Source organism: Homarus americanus, unplaced genomic scaffold (assembly GCF_018991925.1).
Source record: "Homarus americanus isolate GMGI-L3 unplaced genomic scaffold, GMGI_Hamer_2.0 scaffold54332, whole genome shotgun sequence".
In the NCBI taxonomy this organism is placed as follows: domain Eukaryota; kingdom Metazoa; phylum Arthropoda; class Malacostraca; order Decapoda; family Nephropidae; genus Homarus; species Homarus americanus.
The window spans coordinates 920,433-943,746 of record NW_024744014.1 but is presented as its reverse complement, the minus strand read 5'-3'; the positions used below and the strand labels follow the sequence as shown (position 1 = coordinate 943,746).

Below are 23,314 nucleotides of genomic sequence, written 5' to 3'. Positions count from 1 at the left end.
CATATCCTTAATTACTTGTAACACCATGTCCCACACCTACCACTGTAAGCTTAAAATCTAACTCTCACAAACCTAACCTAACCTCCGACTTATTAACCTACATAACGTAACCTAACCAGAGAGTGTCTAGACCACAAGTTGTACGCCACACCTGGAAATTAATCGTCCTCAGGCGGTCAAGTTCCCCCCCCCCCCTTAGTGAAGACGCGTGCATACATCTTACAATGTTTCAGTGCAGTTAATACAGTATAGTACGTGGATGATATCTATGGACGTCACTGGGGCTCCAAGATGGGGATCACCTGAAGATTAGCCCCCTAGCTTACTTCACCTGATGAGTAAACACCCTAATTCTACCTGGGGGGGGGGGGATTATAGTACGTTCAGTTAGATCGGATTAACGTTAGGGTGGGTAATCTTAAGGTGAAATAAACTAGGGGGATAATCTCCAGGTGATACAAGGATTGAATGAGACTACCAGAAACAGGTGCGTCCTCTCACCCCTCCCCCGTTGATGAGTAAAATTACAGGTATGTAGAATGGAGTGAAATGGCCAGCTGCCGTGAGCCACTACTGGGTCTGTTGCGTCATGTTGACACTCACTTCAACCCGTTTTATCTTGTACACATTATCTTCACAGTTGCTTCACTTCATAGGCAGTGGTAACAAACTCCACCTCACATGTCATTATCACATTATTTTCCTATATATAATTTTACTATCAGTTGAACGTGTCATTTTATTGCATTAAGTTCAAACCTAATTTATTTTACTTTCTTAACTCAAGCACTTATATCTCTTACACCACATTTAATCATTGGTTCGAATAATTTATAAATACGTAATGATTCAACACTTACTGTACGTCTACTGTACCAGCAGAGATGATAGATGAGTCTCCCTAGTGGCGGCGGTCACCACTACACCTTCAATAAAGAAACAGATAACAAGTTATTCATCTTTTCAAATGAATCTTTAGTGATCTGACATAAAGTTATTTATCTCAATAAAATATATATTAATATTCATCGGTTAAACTCGTACTTGGAATTCCGCTTCCCTACTTCTGCGTTCCGCCTTACACAAGATGTAAGGGGTGCCCAATAAACTAGCCCTGTGTGTGTATTTGGGGGGGAACAATCTGAAACCAGAATCTGGTATGCTTAATTAACCCTTAACCCCACTAGAGGAGCGTCACCTAAGTACTTCACCTCCCGTCTCATTCTCTAATCCCCGCCATGACTCAGGTGCACTACAATACCCAATATGTGTGAAAATACCAAGCGACGATGATGACAGTACACATCCTCAACCTAGTCCCACTTTCACCCTGAACCAGTTTCCCTCTTCCACAAAAAACCCTTAAACGCTATTTCACTCACCCTCCATAAAACGCACACTCTGGATAGTAATCAACAGTTTCACATTTATTCCACATTAATACTTACCATATTATTTATTTTTCTACACTATCATATGTTTTTGTTCAATTCATAACTAACACAAACAAGTTCTCCTCTAATAAACTTTGCACGGGTGTTCTTTAGCGCAAAAACTTGACACACACACACTGCTCCCCCACCCGAACACTGTTTTTGCTACGCCTATAATTCTATAGATCCCTACCACACTGACCTTCCCTTTACTCCTAAGGTCGCTTCTACTAAACTGGTCTGTCTAAAGGATGATACTGTAATCATAATACAACAAATGAATAACATGACTTCCAACCTAACCTAACCTTACATATTTTGGGTATAGTTTACTGCGGTTATGAATAGTAAACGACATAAAAATGAAACCTTGTAAATCATCATATTTGAACTAATATCCAATAAGTTACAACCATAACTACAAACAAATCATCCACCAACTCTGTTATTTTTGTATCCTTAATTACAAACAAATCGGACACGTTTATTCATTCTTTGTTTACATTACTAAAACACGTGTATTATCGTGACTCATGTGTAATATATACTGTCTACCTGCAGGTGACCCCAGGAGATGCAGGTGACCCTAGGAGATGCAGGTGACCCCAGGAGGTACAGGTGATCCTAGGAGGTCCAGGTAACCCCAGGAGACGCATGTAAACACACCTCCTGAGAAACACCGAGAATCACCATCTCTAAAACCTTACTCGAATTCAAGGTCCAACTCGAGACCACAGTATACATGATTGTCTTCTCCAGCCTTACTCAAACCAGCCAATATCTCGTCCTTATGAATCAGTGACTGTGATTGGTTGAAAATCATAGATATACGTATGACTACATATTCATATTGTCATATAGATGATACATTAAGAAACAATATAAACAATAAATGATAAAAAGATGACGCATTAAAAAAGGTAAAACGTAAGTCATTTTTAAAAATTCTCGTTTATTTTTATTATGTATGAACAAATTACAAATATCACTGGGAAGTACGTAGAGTCGATGTGGCGGCAACTGGGACTATGGCGTCTCCAGAGTACGTAAACATTAGATGAGGCTTTATCACTGGGTCAGAGCGCAATAAATAAAGCACGTAATTACCATATTAAATGCGGTAATATTTAAGTATCCAGGATAACAAAGATAATATTAAGTGGTGAAGCAGTTTAAATGATTCCTATGGCAATCAACTAATAACAGAACGCATGGGTGGACATTTTACTTAGAAAAAAGGTAACTCATACAGTATTTCATCACTATCAAAGGTAACGTAATTTTGTCTCTCAAGTCACTATCAAGACTTTTATACAGCTGTGATGTAACTCCTCTGACGGCGACAAGCCTACGTCCAACACCCACCTCATCATTAAGTCCTACAAGATCAACTGGTTTCATCAGAACATGTGGCAAGAGCTCCTACTGGATATTCTCTAAGTAGTCGTACCTGAGTGTGTGTGAAGTTAGTTTAAATTTATAAAACAAGATGATAGACACAAAGTGGCATGAGTGATAAAGGCAGTGAGGTACATTAAAGTGATCCACATAACTTAAAATTGGATTGACATGTAAAATATCTAAACTATCAGCCTCTGAAGACACTCAAAGTTAACGTATAACGTTAAGTGTGTGAGTGCGATCAATAACATCCTTTCCCACCTATAACAAAAACAATCTACACTGATAGATAGGGAATGCATGAAACATTTCCAAAACACCGAGACTGACCAGTTGGCATTTACACACCAAACTTCGAGACATCAGACTATATACTGAACCTTTTTAAACCGTTGTGCAAATTGGGTTTTCTAAATTTAATAAAAATCAAAATAAACTATCAACAAGAAAACATGAACCTCATAAAAAATTATTGACATCGAAACTATAAAACCGAGAATGCAGTGTAATCGTCTCCGTTTTTCCCGGCAGTGGGCGCGGGGTCAGCTGGCAGTGTGGTGGCGTCGCGGCTGGCTGAAGTGAGCTGGTGGAAGGTGCTGGTGCTTGAGGCTGGAGCTCCCCCACCCCCGGAGACCTACGTACCCGGCCTCGCCTCCTTCGGCTACGTCCGTGGCAACAACAACTGGGATTATGTCACAGAGCGTCAGTATCACGGCCTCAAGAACTTCGAAGGCCAGGTACTGACTGTCTGAACTGATGTGACTTGACCGCACACACACACACACACACACAATAAGCTGTACATAAAAGCAAGAAATAAAGATAAAACTACCAAAAACGCCATTGTAACAAAAACATTCATTTATGCCGGACGACCTTGAGATGAATGACCTACTAAGACACCACAAGTCACACCAGAGCGACAGACACCTGGCAGAGGGTGAGACAGGGGCCCCAACAGACAGACAGCCGACTAAGACACTTGATATAACAGACTGTTGACGATACTCGCCTTAACTCAAGCAGTTTATTGGATATTTCTGAATTATTATATATGATCAGGCTTGAATACTGAATTGTGTACTGCCACTTACCAAAGTATACAGCTTTGATCTTGGTAACGTCAAGTACTGTAACTAATTGGACAAGATATTTCCGTGATATATTGAGAGTAAGTTATGGTGACCTGCTGACCTTCGTAACCAAATTAGCTAAAAATCTGTAACTGCTGAACCGTTCCTGTGTTTCATTATGTTCAGCCCAATCATCTTAAGGTACTGATTTGACAAAAGGAGTTGATAGATTAAAGGACATGAATAAATAACTAAGAACTGTTTGCTGCGTTAAAAACTTCCATCAGTACATGCACAGTTAATCGTTTAGTCAAGAAGCCCTCAAAGGACTGACTCATACTATCATAAACATCAGTTTTTTTGGGTGAAGAGTTAACAAACACGTCATCACTGCTCAACCTTTAAACCTGTTCTCCACTACATTCATCAGCGTGCGATCATCCCCCACGCGCGGGTGTTGGGCGGGGGGTCGACCACGGCGGATGCTGTACGTCCGTGGCAACAGGCGGGACTATGACCACTGGGCTGAACTTGGTAACGAGGATTGGGACTACAGCAGTGTCCTCTTCTACTTCAGGAAGGCGGAGAACTTCCTTGGTGACCATATAAGAAAGTGAGTGATGTGTCCAAAGTTTCACAGTGTCTTTATGATAAAATTGTTCCAGAAACACACATAAAAAAGGTCAACACCAGACACGTACTCATGATCAAACAATAAAAACACTCGGTGGAAGAAATACAGTAAGTGTAGACGAAAGGCATCTTGGTATCAACTAGCAGCCTAAGAAGAATATCCTAACTATATCGAGGCATTCAATATCACACGAAACAAAAAATAAAAAACAAACAAGTCTCGTTCCCAATAACAGCAAGTTTTTAGTCGCGTCGGCAGGCTGTCACGCGCCAGTGCAACCAAACCATGTAGTGAAAGTGGTGCTTCAATTCTCGGTTTGCTCATACAGTTTAAAGCGAGTTTGTGGTAAACCTCGTCGGGTTGTGGTCGGCGTGTGAACCCTGAAGGCACTTGAAGGTGAACTTTGAGATCTTTCGAAAACACTGGTTATTATTACACTCCCCAGATTAGCCCCACTGTTACAAAAGAAAAATAATTTATTTAGCTAAAATCCGTCAAATGACCTGTCTGGTCTGTAAGTTTTGTTCACCTCTAATTTTCAGTCAAATTTGTTTAAGCTTTGTCAAGTGTCTCCTCTGCCCAACACTTGGAGCTCTCACACTCAATCACAAACTTGCAGCATTTGTATATTTTAGTTAATTCAGGTTAAAGGTCATGATCAAGGTAAATAACATTATACACATTCTTCCTCTCGATAAAATTTCACATATTAAACACTTCCTTGTCTGTGAATGGAGTGTTTTAAGATTAGATGTTTCAAAACTTGACAAATATAAACTTAGTCCCAATGTTCTAAATACAAACATCCACACATCACACATAAAGAACATAGGCACATTATTAAATAATTTTGTCTTAACTGCAGAGCTTTACCACGGTCGAGGAGGCCCCATGGCGGTGAGTACCAAGGCTAACCCCGGCAACCTGTCCCAAGCCTTCCTCGCAGCGGGACAAGAACTAGGCTACAAGATCATCGATTATAACGGACCAGAGCAACTAGGTAAGACGAACAGCAATGAGGTAAATTAAAAGAAGTTGGAATGTAATGCCAACACGTAATAAGTAAGGCTCGACCAGTTGATAAAACAAGAGTCAAACAAGGTTCGATTAGACAAATTTTGTGCGACCTGAAAAGTTGGGTGAAGTCACATTAGTGAGTCAAACACGAACAAGGGTAATGCACACAGGCACAAATTACTCTTGTATAAATACCACACACCCAAGGACTTACGAATACGGCATCTGCCTTACACCACATATAGGTAGGTAATGCCCGGATCACATTCTGTAGTTACTCCTGTACAGTTGCGGGAATGTTTCTACGCCCCCGTGGTAACCCGTGTCTCCATACGGCACCGCTGCTGTAGTAGTATCACTGTTCATGAATGAATGGGTATTATCGTGTAACGACGTACGTGATCAGTGGATAAGTTTATAGGTTATATAGGTTGGCCGTTTAGAGACGGATTACCACAGGGGGATAGGCACACATTTCCACAACTGTACCACTACAGAGAAATATTACGGAGGGACACGCATCCTATAATACTCTCCCGCTCCAGATGGTTGAAGGAAAATTAGGTAAGACTGGAGCTTTGCGGTAAGACCCGCCCGTACTGGTTACGTACGACCCGAACATACCGGTTAGACCGGAGCACTTGGGTAAATCATGAATCATTCCGAACAACAAAAAAACAAATAAGACAAAGTGTTTGTTCATATACGCCCTGTATGATTAGTTGCGGAAAATCATACAACTTAAGCAAGAATCGAGCATCTATTATAGACCAAACAAGTTGTTACAAAACTCTAGCAGCTGTGCAAGGGCAAAAAGACCTTGGACTTCTTAAATGAAAGTGAATCCTTAGGGCCTAACACCAGTGTATATGCAGAACACTAAACACTTAAGCCCGTTCACAATAGCCCGTTTTGACGGTCTTCTCTGACGTCATACAGCCTTTGATGACGTCATACCAGCCTGTTTCTACATTAATCATCGACACGGGCGAGAAAAACTATTTTTATTTCGCCCGTTCAGATGAAAAGCATTGGTGCTCGTATGTATGTCAAAATAAATGTTGTTCAAATATTCATATTAGAAAAAGATTCAATACAATGATAATAATACAGGCATTTTTTCTGGAGTTTGCTTTCCTCCTCTTACCAGTTAATACTGTATTCACATTCCGTGGAAATGAATTTTAACCCAACCTAACCTTAATGAATAATAAACAAATAACAACTACCTAATTAACTAAACAAATGGAGTATCCTCTCCATTAAGAGTCTAAATTCATCACGAAGCGACCTCTTAGTTAGTAATTGTCATAACCATTCTCTTTTAGCTAAGGCCCCGTATGTAGGTGCGAGGAAGAAGTACGGTTGGCTACACACCAGCGTTTACCATTTAGCGTTGCCAATCCTCACTAGGGGATCAGCTGGGATATTACAATGCAGAATAACACTTTGACAATACCGACGGAGCAAAAGGAAAATGTGGAATTAAAAAAAATATATATTAAAAGAACCTACCCTATCCTAATGTAGTTACTGCGATACAACAACGGTATATTTAGGTTAGTTTGCCCCAGATTCTTGCTCAGCCAGTAACCCCCGTCAACAGGTTTATACAATGCTAATAGTTATTTTAAAATATTACAAAGACTTAACAAAACATATTGATTTTCGTGATGATTGATCCATTAGTTAGAATTTCCTTAAGTACTGTTCTCATAATTATCAGGTTCGTGGGAGTAACTTTACTGTTATGTAAAATAAACAAGTGAATTGTGAGTTGCACTTCCAGTTCAGTTGTCTGGCAGGTTAGACAGTTAGTAACGACTACGCAAATTACAGTGTTATTTCAAAATTAATATTATAATAGGAATTCTATAGTATTTTAATTAGAACGGGAGAAACGGCCATTTATTATTATAGTCTCTGAATTGAGTAGCCGTCTTTTTCCTTTTTATATACAGTAAATTAACGGTAATAAAGTCACAGGAAAAAGTCAAATTGCTAGGAAAAAGTCAGAAAAAGTCAAAATTTGGCTAGGAAAAAAGTCAGAAAAGTCACATTTTAATACCATAGAAATACTAATTAAAGTATAAATGTATTTAAGTCGCTATTAACTGACAACAAGGTTAGTGGTTAGGTTCGGTTTTCAGATATTGACATCAGTGATATCAGTAATATTTGATTTAAACTGATCTAATGTAAGAGACAGATACTCTACAGTATCTATGGTGTTAAAAGGAAATGTGACTATTTTTCCTGACTTTTTTCCTAGCAAAATTTGACTTTTTTCTGACTTTTTCCTGTGACTTTTTTACCTGGATTCGTAATTTCATACCAGTCGCATATAATTAAACACTTACCTAAACACGATGAATTGTATATGATTTTACTGTATCACCTAAAATCTACAAAATTTCGTAAGGATTATCTTTGAAATCTGATTAATTTTATTACGACTTATGTAGACAAATGTTCTGTTTAGTTCCGCTTTTTTATTGCAAGACACCTAATGATGGCATGTGACCGATACATTTGTTCAAAGCATATAATTAAATCTGTATAGAAAGCAAGGGGAAAGGTATAAAAAAAACTGCTATAAAAAATACTGTAGGTGCTTCAAGGGGAGGTTAATTATGATAAAATACAAGAGAACGCATATCTTATTTCCCCTTCTTTAATCAAAATAATACGCCCCATCTTCTTGTAGGGTTTTCAGAGCCATACTACAATATAAGGAACGGTTTACGATCTTCAACTGCCGAGGCTTACCTAAGACCCGCTGCTGCCTGGGACAACCTCCACATCCTGCATGGTGCTTACGTCATCAAGGTAGACTCACACCACCACACCACCTTAGTGCCATCATGGTGGCGGTAGACACACACACACACACACTCCTCTACACCCTACAGTACCACCACAGACACACCTCTACACCCTACAGTACCACCATATATAGACACACCTCTACACCCTACAGCACTACAGATAGACATACCCTGCCAATCTCTCACAGTACCACCATATAGACACACCCCTACACCCTACAGTACCACCATATAGACACACCCCTACACCCCTACAGTACCACCATAGACACACCTCACAACTCTACAGTACCACCATATAGACACACCTCACACCCCTACAGTACCACCATATAGACACGCCCCACACCCTACAGTACCACCATATAGACACGCCCCTACACCCCTACAGTGCACCACCATATAGACACTCTCTACACCCTACAGTACCACCATATAGACACACCTCTACACCCTACAGTACCACCATATAGACACACCCCTACACCCTTGATAAGGTACCACCATATAGACACACCTCTAGCACCCTAAGCAGTACCACACCACATAGACACACCTCACACCCTACAGTACCACCATATAGACACGCCTCTACACCCAAGGAAAATACCACCATATAGACACACCTCTACACACCCCACAGTACCACCCATATAGACACACCTCTACACCCTACAGTACCACCATATAGACACACCTCACACCCCTACAGTACCACCATATAGACACGCCTCTACACCCCACAGTACCACCACACAGACATCGTGCCCCTACACCCCATAGTACCACCATATATAGACACACCTCACCACCCTACAGTACCATATAGACACACCCCACACCCCAGCAGTACCAAATTACATATAGACACACCCCACACCCCACAGTACCACCATATAGACACACCCCCACACCCCACAGTACCACCATATAGACACACCCCACACCCACAGCACCACCATAGACACACCCCTACACCCCACAGCACCACCATATAGACACACCCCACACCCCACAGTACCACCATATAGACACGCCTCTACACCCCTACAGTACCACCATATAGACACACCTCTACACCCTACAGTACCACCATATAGACACACCTCTACACCCCACAGTAACACCATATATATAGACACACTTACACCCTACAGTACCACCATATAGACACACCTCTACACCCCACAGTACCACCATATAGACACACACTCTACACCCCTACAGTACCACCATATAGACACACCCCACACCCTACAGTACCACCATATAGAGCACACCACATGCACCACAGTGCCCACACATATAGGACACGCCCCCACACCCTACAGTACCACCATATAGACACACCTCTACACCCTAAGCAAAACCACCATATAGACACACTTCTACACCCCATGTAGCACCATAGACACACTCTACACCCTACAGTACCACCCATATAGACACACCCCACACCCCACAGTACCAACCATATATAGACACACCCCACACCCCTACAGTACCACCATATAGACACACCCCACACCTCACAGTACCACCATATAGACACGCCCTACACCCACAGTACCACCATAGACACGCCCCACACCCCACAGTGCCCACCATATAGACACACTCTCACACTCCTACAGCACCACCATATAGACACACCTCTACACCCCACATACAGCAGGCCACAATTATATAGACACGCTTCTACACCTATAGTACCACCATATAGACACACCTCTACACCCCATGCAATTACCCATATAGACACATCCCATAATTTACAGTACCACCCATATAGACACACCCCTACACCCATAGTACCACCATATAGACACACCTCTACACCCTGCACAGTACCACCATATACAGACACACCCCACACCCCACAGTACCACCATATAGACACACCCCACCCTGTACCACCATATAGACACACCTCTACACCCTCTGTGCCACCATATAGACACAACTTACACCCCACAGTACCAACACATAGACACACAATTCCCCACACCCCACGTGCCCACCATATAGACACACCTCTACACCCTACAGCACCACCATATAGACACACCTCTACACCCTACAGTACCACCATATAGACACACCACACCCTACAGTACCACCATATAGACACACCTCTACACCCTACAGTACCACCACATATATAGACACACCTCTACACCCTACAGTACCAGACTATACAGACCCCCCCCCCCCCCCCCCCCCCCCCCCCCCCCCCCCCCCCCCCCCCCACACCCCTACAGCACACCACCATATAGACACGTCCCTACACCCAATAGTACCACCACATATAGACACACCTCTACACCCTGACAGTACACCATGGAGGAGATATACCCCATGCACCCCACAGTACCACACCATATAGACACAACTTCTACACCCCTACAGCACCACCATATAGACACAATTCCCCACACCCTACAGTACCACCATATAGACACGCCTCTACACCACAGTACCACCATATAGACACCCTACACCCTACAGTACCACATGCACCACACCCACAGTACCACCATATAGGACACACCTCACACCCCAAGGAAAATACTCTATGGAGGATGCACACCCCAGCATTCCCATGTAGTACCACCATATAGACACCTCACACCCCACAGTACCACCATATAGGACACACCCACACCCTAAGAAAACCATGTACACACACTGCACACCCCACAGTACTACCTTATATAGACACACCTCTACACCCTACAGTACCACCATAGACACACCCCTACACCCCTACAGTACCACCATATAGACACACAATTTACACCCTACAGTTCACCCATATATAGACACACCACACCCTACAGTACCACCATATAGACACACCACACCCCTACAGTGCACTACCCATATAGACACACCTCTACACCCCATAGTACCACCATAGACACACCTCTACACCCCACAGTACCACCATATAGACACACAATTCCCCACACCCTACAGTACCACCATATAGACACACCTCTACACCCCATAGCACCATAGACACACCTCTACACCCTCGCACCACCATATATAGACACACACCTCTACACCCCTACAGCACCACATATAGACAGACCCCTACACCCTATGGTACCATATAGACACACCCCACACCCCAGTACCACCATATAGACACGCCTCTACACCCTACAGCACTGTCCAAGGATGGTCATCTCCCCACACCCCAAGGCACCACAGACACACACCCCAGCACCATAGACCCCTCTACACCCTACAGTACCACCACCATATAGACACACCCACACCCCAGCCCACCATATAGACACACCCCACACCCCTACAGCACCAAATGGCAGACACACCCCACACCCCTACAGCACCACCATATAGACACACCCCCTACACCCTACAGTAACACCACCATATAGACACACCCTACAGGTGCCCACCATATAGACACGCCTCTACACCCTACAGTACCACCATAGAGACACGCCCTATACCTAAGAGTACCAGGCCCCATATAGACATCCCTCTACACCCTACAGTACCAAATTCATATAGATACACTTACACCCTACAGTACCACCATATAGACACACTCCCTACTCTCATAAACCACCCACATAGGACACACCCCACACCCCAAGAGTACCCCACCACAGGACACACCTCACACCCCACAGTACCACCAGATAGTATCACACACCCTCTGACATCTCACAAGCACAGCAACCAACGAAGAAAGTGAGACACACCCTGTCAACTCTACAGCACCACCATATAGACACACCCCACACCCCAGTACCACCATATAGACACACTTCTACACCCTACAGCACCACCATAGATGGTCTCTACACCCCACAGCACCACCATATAGACACACTCCCCACACCCCAGCACACCACAGAGACACCACAACCCCTACAGCACCAACCACACACCTCTACACCCTACAGTACCAACTATAGACACACCCCACACCCCACAGCACCACCAGTGACACACCCCACACCCCACAGCACCACCACATAGACACACCCCCACACCCCTACAGCACCACCATAGACACACCCCACACCCCACAGCACCACCATAGACACGCCCCTCATACCCACATATAGACACACCTCACACCCCACAGCACCACCCGTGAGACACACCCCTACACCCCTACAGTGTACCACCAGCAGACACACCCTACATCTACAGTACCACCACATAGACACACCCCACACCCTACAGTACCACCATATAGACACACCTCACACCCCACACATATATATCCCCACACCCCACCCATAGGCAGACACATCCACACCCCACAGTACCCACCAAGAGCAGACACAATTCCTCACACCCCACACAGCACCACCATATAGACACAACCCCACACCCCACAGCACCACCATAGACACACCCCTACACCCCACAGTACCACCCATATAGACACGCCCTACACCCCACAGTACCACCATATAGACACCTCTACACCCCACAGTACCACACCATATAGACACACCTCTACACCCTACAGTACCACCATATAGACACAATTCCCCACACCCTACAGTACCACCATATAGACACACCTCTACACCCCATAGTACCAACACCATATAGACACGCTTACACCTATAGTACCACCATATAGACACACACTGTACACCCCATAGTACCACCATATAGACACACTGCACCCTACAGTACCACCATGGTGACACGCCTCTACACCCCATAGTACCACCATAGACACACCTCTACACCCCATAGTACCAATTATAGACACACCCTACACCCACAGTACCACCATATAGACACACCCCTACACCCCTACAGTACCACCATATAGACACATCTCACACCCCTACAGTACCACCATATAGACACACCTCTACACCCACAGTACCACCATATAGACACACCCCACACCCTACAGTACCACCATATATAGACACCCCACACCCCACAGCACCACCATATAGACACACCCCACACCCCACAGCACCACCATATAGACACACCCCACACCCCACAGCACCACCATATAGACACACCCCACACCCCACAGTACCACACCATAGACACACCCCACACCCTACAGCACCACCATATAGACACACCCTCTACACCCTCTACAGTACCACCATATAGACACACCCTTACACCCTATGTGCCACCTATAGACACGCCTCTACACCCTACAGTACCACCTTATTACAGACAACCACACCCCAGTACCACCATATAGACACGCCTCTACACCCCAGTACCACCATATAGACACAATTCCCACACCCCATAGTACCACCATAGACACACCCCCACACCCTACAGTACCACCATATAGACACACCCCTACACCCCTACAGTACCACCATAGTGAGACACACACCCCACACCCCCATAGTACCACCATAGACACACTCCCTACACCCTACAGTACCAACATATAGACACACCTCTACACCCCTACAGTACCACACCATATAGACACACCTCACAATCTCTACAGTACCAACATATAGACACACACCCCACAACCCCACAGTACCACACCATATAGACACACCCCTACACCCCACAGTACCACCATATATAGACACACCCCACCCCTACAGTACCACACCCATATAGAGCAGTCACTCTACACCCCAGCACACATATAGACACACACCCCACACCCTACAGTACCACCATATAGACACACCCCACACCCTAGTACCACACTAAGAGACACGCCCTACACCCCACAGCACCACCATATAGACACATCCCCACCCTACACCAATTACATAGACACACCCCACACCCCTACAGTAACACCATATAGACACGCCTCTACACCCCACCACCATATAGACACACCTCTACACCCCAAGTAGTACCACCACATAGACACACACCTCTACACCCCACAAGTGGTACCACCATATAGACACACACCCCACACCCTCACAGTACCACCCATATAGACACACCCCCACACCCCTACAGCACCACCACAGACACACCCTACACCCTACAGTACCACACCATATAGACACACCTCTACACCCTACAGTACCACCATATAGACACACACACTCCCCACACCCTACAGTGCCCACCATATAGACACACCTCACACCCTACAGTACCACCATATAGACACACCCTACACCCCACAGTACCACCATATAGACACGCTCTACACCCCTACAGTACCACCATATAGACACACCCCCACACCCCTACAGTACCACCACATATAGACCATCACCTCTACACCCTACAGTACCACCCATATAGACACACCCCCACACCCCTACAGTACCACCCATAGACACACCCCACACCCTACAGTACCACCATATAGACACACCCCACAATCTTGCCAGTACCACCATATAGACACACCTCTACACCCCATAGTACCACCATATAGACACACACGCCTCTGGCTGATCCCACAGTACCACCATATAGACACACCCCACACCCCCACAGCACCACCACATACAGACACGCCTCTACACCCTACAGTACCACCAGCAGATGGCACCCCACACCCCACAGTACCACCCATATAGACACACACCCCCACACCCCAGTACCACCATATAGACACACCCCACACCCCACAGTACCACCATAGACACGCCTCTACACCCCATAGTACCACCATATAGACACGCCTCTACACCCTACAGTACCACCATATAGACACGCCTCTACACCCTACAGTACCACCATATAGACACGCCTCTACACCCTACAGTACCACCATATAGACACGCCTCTACACCCCATAGTACAAAACTTATACAGTACTTGTGTTTCTCAGTGTATTAGTAGTATATAGTAAATTCACACTACTGAATCACTAAGTTATACAGTATAAGCGAGATCAGAGAAGCAAAGTTTTCCCTGTCAATTCTCAGAAGGTGACATAAAAGATATTAGTTTGGAGAATAAGGAACTAAAACAATGCAAAAAATTAAAAAATCTCTTATTTTCTGCAGATTGAATTTGACGACGATAAAAAGGCTAAAGGTGTGGTCTTTGAATATGAGGGAGAGGTGAGTTGACTTTAGTGTGTGGGGAAGTAAGTTGACCTCTAGGTGACCCATGACCTCAAATAATTTATCGCTTGTAGTTTAAGTGTCAAATTTGCTTGAACTGTTGTTCATTCTGTGTAAGAAAGGTTGAATGCTTTTATCTAAAATTGTTTAAATTCCCCAATATAGGCTGTGATTCAACAAACTGCTTATTTTATTATTTTTTAAGGTTTTTGGTGTCTTTACGTTTACCTCACATATTACTAAATATTATATGCAGTGCTATTTTTTTCATTTAAGGCAATCCTTGTTTTTAAATCTATACAAAATTTCTATAAACAATTGTCTTATCCCACTGGCTACTGAATAATTGATACTTTATTGTGTAGTGTATTTTATTAAAAGGCTGAGGCTCATTTTAAGTTCAGAATACTCTATCAGTCCACTAAAAACTAATATTATTGGATGTATGATGAAATCTGATAAACAATCTCAAATGTGTACTGTACTGAATTGCCCTATAATTAATGTAGACAACCCTATTGACACTATTGTGTGCTATAAATCTCATAAAAGTACAGTAAGGTATCCCCTGATCTACGATGGGGGCAGTGCCGGATTAAACATGAGGCACTGGCCTTAGGCCCCCCGACTCTAAGGGGCCCCCAAATCCAAACATTCTCGAAGTTGAAGCGCATAAAACATGAACTTCGTTCAACGATGTCCTAGCAACGTCTCAATTTTCTGTCTCTTATGAACATTGAATGTGTTATTTTGCAGAAGCTTAATACTGTATTGATGAAATCATTGATAAATTTTGGTATATTTTGTTCTTGCTATATATATACTGTACTGTATACCTTGAGGGTAGAGGGGCCCAAGTTGATCTGTGCCTCAGGCCCCTCTTAAGCTTAATCCGGCCCTGGATGGGGGTTACGTTCATAGATTGGGATCATTATAACATGAGGTTCAATGGAATACATTCCCAGCCAGTCCGACACCCACATGTATCACCGAAAATAAAATTCCTACACTATCACTAAAACACTATTAAACAACTCACCACATCACTATGAACAAGCCTGGTTGTTATCACATGTCCACTTCGAGGCTGGACTAGGCCAAGAGTGCGAGCAATATAGCACACTCCTTCACTTCTCTCTTGCTGCTTCATAATGTCAAGCTTCACCTTCAGAGAGACAGTTTTCCTCGGTGCCTTGGCCTCCCCAGAAGCAGGACTCACAGCAACACACTTGTTAACCATTTTCAAAGTTACACTGCTCACTTCAGTCACAAAAAGAGAGTGAAAGCACTTATCACAATCAGAAGAACTAAGTATAATCTGAACATTAGTAATGTCCTGTAATTGTATTGGGAAAACAAAAACACCAATGATAATGTAAAAACAATCATAGCCACCGACACTGCTTACACCATGTTCATAACAACAGAAGTAAAGCACTTTATAGTCACAAAAATCATAGCAAAAATAATTTCACAGTCACCAAAACAGAGTACAATGTAAACATTAGTGATGTCGTCTCACTGAAGAATAAAATAAAAAAAGTAAATAAATAAATAAAAAAATCACTGATACTGACCAATAATCTTTGAGCTACACTATCATGGGCAGATACGATCACCACGGAACAATGTGCTGGACTATAGTGCACCAGAGGGCCGCTTGGCAGCTGACAAATGCATTGAGAGAAAATGACTATCGTTCATGTGGATTATTTACATCATAAATAGGGGGGGGGTGGTCTTAATACATCGCCATCGTTAAAGTGGAATATTGTAGATAAGGAGATTGTAGATCGGGGGATACCTGTACTGTACAGGTAGGGACGTACTGTTCGATAAACATACGGTACACATAATGTATTTGTTACCTGCACTGATTTACAATTTGGGTAATTTTTAAAAATATAAATACATGTATTTTTCTCCTTAAAAGAGTAATCCATATCACTAGGTTCCCTGCCCCTTGATAAAAACAAAATTAAACCACTATATCTGCTGTCTCTCTCCCAGGTGTTTGAAGTAGGTGCAAAGAAGGAGGTGATAGTGTGTGCTGGGGCGCTTGCCTCCCCAAAGTTACTCATGTTATCTGGTGTTGGCCCCAGTGAGCAGCTATACAGCCATCAGGTTAGTCCTCTAAAATCCATGCTGCATATTACCAAATTTTGAGGTGATTTTTACCTGAGAAAATTGATAAAGGAGCGATGCTATACAGAGTGAACAGATATGGGAAAATTGGAGAAACAGATATAGAATGAAAAGTAAAGAACTGTATATGGATGCAATGGATAAAGGATGAATAAGGAATGGATGACTAAATATCTGTGCAAGAGATACTGTACATGGAATAGCAAGAGGTATGACTAATTATGAAGAAGAATGGTAAACTGAGGAAGTAGACTTGTGTGGAGGAATATCAGGAGCTTTATAAGGATAACATAATATGAAAGGAGGCTTAACAATAGCCACCTTGTTCAATAATGAGAGTTGGCTTGATACAGAAACAGTACTACAAGCTTAAGATGCAGGGCAAATATTAAATGACTTTATAAAGATAATTTTTCATTCCCAGTTAAAGGATTATGCAGGAAACAACTTTGAAGGTAATCCATTATTCCATGCACCTACAGCATTTAAGGTTGACATCTAATATGTTAAATAAGTCTGGGATCTTATGACGATATAATAGGTAATCATGAAGACACCAGATCAGAGAACACCCTTGTAAATATCAGTTCTAAATGTGGGTCTTCAAGGTGTGAATTCAGTGTTGCTCTTGTACCCCAATGGAGTTTTGCATCCCTTTCACAGGTATTCTGACAGTATTCAAAACAATGTGATATAAAACTGACGAATAAACTAACTTGGATGAATAGAATAATGCTGAATGAATGAAGGAAACCTGGATGAGTGGAGAAAAGATCAAGTAAAAAAGGTAACCTAAATAATGATTGGGAGGTAATGTAACACTAGACATCTTAAATAACACTGGGTAAATAAAAGTAATATAGGTACTGTACTAGGAAAGTAAAGAATTACAGTACAGTACTAGACAACTAAATCAAATCCAGGTAAGGAAGGTAACAGATGGCGACAAAAATAAAATGAATGACTAGTAAGCTGATAAAGTGAATGATATATAACTATACAATAATAATAAGTACAGTATGTAAAGTAACAGTAGATGTGGTGCAGATGGAGGTGGTGGCTGATGTTCCGGGTGTGGGCCAGAACCTGCAGGACCACCTGGGTGTGTACGGTCTCACCTGGACTATCCCTAACACTGCCTCCTTGGCTTCACTCTTCGACACCAGTGCCCTGGACGATTATGTCATGTACAAAGAAGGTAAATTTCTATGTCCCTTGAGACTAGATGAATGGATACTGAGCTATAATAGGTACTGTTCTATGTAGATGTGTAGACTTTAGCAACATATGAATGCCATTGGTCAAAGGTCACTTATACTAAATTTCCTTGTTCACTGTTTAATGTGGACATGTGTGTATCAGCTTGTTCACTTTATAAATTAATTAAATACACTTAAGGCACAGACAAAGGGTAATTGATTGTAAGGCTTGGGTTTATACTCTATAATGGTGTGTTGTTACTTATGTGTTTTATTTAGCTAAAGTTTTGGAATTCATCATGCTTCAAAATACAGGGTTGTCCAAATTAATTTATATTGGCTTACTAACTTCTCAGTCAGTAGGTTTACTCGTGTTAAATAATAATCAGATCTCAAAAATTAAATATCTCTCTTGTTTGACTTTGATATAAATTTGTAAGCCATCTCCTGAATGAGGTTTATGGTTGTTCTTCATGTACAGGGAGTTTAATATAGTATAAATGGAACCAAACAGGGTTAGGTGACGGAGGATAAGGAAATGAGAGATTTGATGAATTTATTGTTTTGAAAATTCTCTTATTTCCTGTGTGGTTCAAATAATGTGAACCACCCTGTATGTAGTTAAAGAGTCTGATGAATTCCTGATAGTTAAGAGTGTAATCATTATGAACCACAGGGCCTTACTCAGCACCCATGGGGGACTATGGCAGTGCCTGGGTCAAGGTGATGGGAGGAGGCGACCCACAATACCCAGATATACAGCTCTACCTCTCCCCCACCTCCTTCCATGGTGATCATGGACTCTTTATCCCTTACATTTATGGAATGGATCAAATGGTAAGTTTTTTTTCTCTCTAGTGTTGATATTTACCACCATGGTAGTAAATGTAGAGTGCAGTATTTCTTTAGGGTTACCTGATCAACTAACACATCATCCCTCTCATATTTCATCTTAGGCTCTTAACTCTCTATTCCATATGTAATCACCAACTATTCTGAAGTAGAACATAAATGAAATATAAAATAAGGTACAGTACAGTATTGTGGTACTTTCCTTCTTTAGTGGATAAAACTAAGCACCACTCACTGTACTCGTAAAGTACACTATTTAAAACAATTTCATACAAAGCGATGTACTTTATAGTTTTAACTTACATCTAAAAAATGTTGTCTTCACAGAAATATTTGAGCTATTACTCACAAATATTTGGTCAAACGGGCTTCACTCTAATGGTGTCCCTCCTGCGCCCTAAGAGCCGTGGGACAATCACTCTCAAGTCAAGCAACCCCAAAGACAAACCTGTCATTGATCCCAAGTTCCTCAGTGACAAGGAAGATCTGCTAACACTGGCCAAAGGTGAGATTTGTATACAGTATTTTGTTCTTGTTATTGGAGGTTAGTGAGGCAATGCACACTTGTATCCCAACCATGATGAGTGATTGCCTTGTATTCCGGTTAATATAAACGTTTCTCCGATGTAACCGGTTTATACATTGCCTTGGTATCCAGCAGACTTGAAGTCTAAGTAACAAGAAATATGAAGCTATCATAGTAATGCCAGTACAGCACTTGGTTGACAATACAGTAGATGATTGATATAAACAAATTACTGTAAATACATTTAGTTAAAAGACATGAGAGGAGTTAGTTACTCTAAACTACTTGTTGCAAGTGAGTGAAAGATAAGTTGAGTCAGACAAAAAGATAATACTATAGTGATGAGATCCCATTGTAGACAATAAGCAGTGTTACATAGATATCAACATGACCAGTGAATCTAGAGGGTTGATCTCTGGGTGGAAAGAGAGGGAGACAGTTTTGCAACAGACACTGTTGTTCATGATGACCATTTTTTCTTCATAAAATTTGGGGTTAAGAAAAATGGAGCATTAAGATTAGAAATGATTCTTTCTAACACTAGACCTGTCAGCACCCCTAAAACCTGAATTTCATTTCAGTCAGATATTGAGCAGCTTTTCTATGAGTATATGGGGATGTTCATAATCACAGACCCCCATGGTATATCAAGTTTGGCATTACTCAGACAGTTGTTGTTTGTTGGATTTCACTGGACGAATCAGATGGAGGTCAAATTTACCCTCTTACTTCTTAAAAAGCTAAATACATTAGGACATAACTTGGAATTTTAGGAACACAATTGATATCATTGGAAAGCAGACCTCTTATACCCCATAAAGCCTACATTTCCTTTGCAATGGACAATGAGAAGATAGTTTTAGTATGGGTGAGGGTGGAATAATTTCTGACATTTCATACTTTTTACATCACTGTAAGGTTCACAAGCTTGTCGATCCGTTACAAGGAATATCACTCATCAACTTTCTTTCCTTTATAGGTGTAAGATTCGCCTTACAACTGGGAGAGACTTCGGCCCTCAAGAGTCAAGGAGCCACTTTTTACAATAAAGTAAGGTTCCATCTCAACATTTACAGTTTGTATGAAACTTAACCAATTATTCAAGTTAAATATTGATCTTGGTAAATTCCCCCCAAAAATTCATTACCTCTTCTCTTATTTTCATTAACATTTTACTGTATTATATAATCTTTTGATTATCTAACAGGAAGAACAAAAATAAAAAAAATTAAGTTTTCATTCCTGTGTATAAGACCATATAGATTAAGATATACTGTATATATGTACAGTATATTTAGATTATATTGTATTCGTGATTTGTTCCTCATGTCCAATCCCAGGCAGTACCTGGATGTGAATCGGTTGCACACAGAAACAAGTATTTCATCTGCTATGTGCAACATATGGCCTCTTCATACTGGCACCCTGCTGGCACTTGCAAGATGGGTCCAACCACTGACCCTCTTGCTGTAGTGGATGATAGGCTCAGGTGAGATATCCATCTACCTTATTTATCAACTATAAACATCAAAATCACGCAAAAAATTCTTAGAAAGAGAGAGCAGCCTTTAACAAAAACATGGTATACAGTTAATAATCCAAGTGCTTCAGGTACAGTACAATACAGTACAGTACAGTTAGACAGTAGCTTCTCAGTTTTACACCATTGGACTTAAACAGGCTCTTGAGTGTATCTGAACTTAAAAGAAAATGTCACATTTGGTGCTACCACAACATTCTTTGGTAGATTATTTTATAAATTAACAGTTCTTATCCCAAAGGAATTAGCTCCGACAGATTTCTGTGATGTAGCTTTTTTAAATTAAAACTGTCACATACAGTAATGTTCATCAACCAATTTCAGATTTGTACATTTGGCCGAGTACAACAGCACCAATCAAAATATTTATACACCTCAGTTAATTCCTCTCTTGCTCCCCTATAATATAAACTGGGCAGCTGTAAACACTGAAGTTTGTCTCAATAAGTAGAATTATATTATTCCATGTAGGAAGACAAATCCTTTGAAGAGTGATTATCGCAAGATTCATTTACTGTCACAACAATCGGAGAATTTCAGTTCTATTATCAACATAAATACCCAGATCTTTGTTACATGCAGTTTGGATTGGGCCGGTACAGTATTTCCATTGTGCTGGGGTATATGGTACAGTACACCTTTAGTATGGCTAAGATGCATTCCTTTACATCTAACCTTACCACCCATTATTGTGGCCATCCTTGCAACTGATAATGTGCTCCCTTTGACTGTAGCTCTCTCAGCCATTTTCCATTTGAAGTTTAATTTCTCAAATTAGCATACACCATTCTGTCCTGATCATCATTATGAGTAGCAAACTATCTTGTGGAACTACATAACTCTTTGTAAACAACCCTTTTCAGGTGATGGCATTCTTACATGACCTGTTATACAGCATCTCAAGGATATACAGTTTTGGGGAATATTAATGAAATTACATAATTTTTATTACCTTAAAACTTTTCAGTATTTAAGGCGTTGATCAAAATGGCCTTTCTTATCCTAGAGCAATGATGTCTTACCAGTGGTGGTAATCTAAAATGAGCTGTATCATCCTAGGGTCTACAGAGTGTCTGGTCTGCGAGTGGTGGACACCTCCATCATGCCAGTCATTGTTTCTGGCAGTACCAACATTCCAACCATCATGATTGCGGAAAAAGCCACTGACCTCATCAAGAGTGACTGGGATGTTGAAATAGATGTTTAGCAAAAAACCTTCATCGCATAATATTCATGTAAATACTGTATAATAAATAAGTATTCATCTGTTGATATCAGTTACAGTACCTAAAACAGTTTAAATTCTCATGTTATGTCATAATTATATGCATACTTATTATTAATTCCATTATGAAATCCTTAGCCACAAAGAATATACCCTCTGTACTACTCACCATATCCGAGAAAATAATGAAAATGATTACCTAAGGTAAAGTTTCTACTTCTGCAACAAATGATTGAAGTAGAATTCTCATTTAATGGTCACAGGAAAGAGGCAACTTACTACTACTGCAGATGTCTCACTAGAACTCTCACTGACAAGAGCCTGCCTTGTCCAGGGGGCTTAATGTGTTCCAGTGGAAGATTGCTCTGGCCAGCCAGATCAGTAGGTTAAGA

General features: G+C 41.9%; 1 protein-coding gene across 1 annotated transcript; it reads left to right on the top strand.

The window, feature by feature from the left end:
• Positions 1 to 3,355: 3,355 nt before the first annotated feature.
• Positions 3,356 to 22,967, top strand: LOC121877614 (glucose dehydrogenase [FAD, quinone]-like; the record flags this gene model as incomplete). Its single annotated transcript, XM_042383418.1, has 14 exons — positions 3,356 to 3,571; positions 3,934 to 4,055; positions 4,278 to 4,520; positions 4,870 to 4,886; positions 5,407 to 5,541; positions 8,266 to 8,387; positions 15,376 to 15,432; positions 17,446 to 17,559; positions 18,628 to 18,778; positions 19,456 to 19,616; positions 19,959 to 20,136; positions 21,137 to 21,207; positions 21,498 to 21,646; positions 22,757 to 22,967. Coding segments are annotated over 14 exons (1,884 nt in total), but the record flags the coding sequence as incomplete, so codon positions are not given.
• Positions 22,968 to 23,314: the final 347 nt, after the last annotated feature.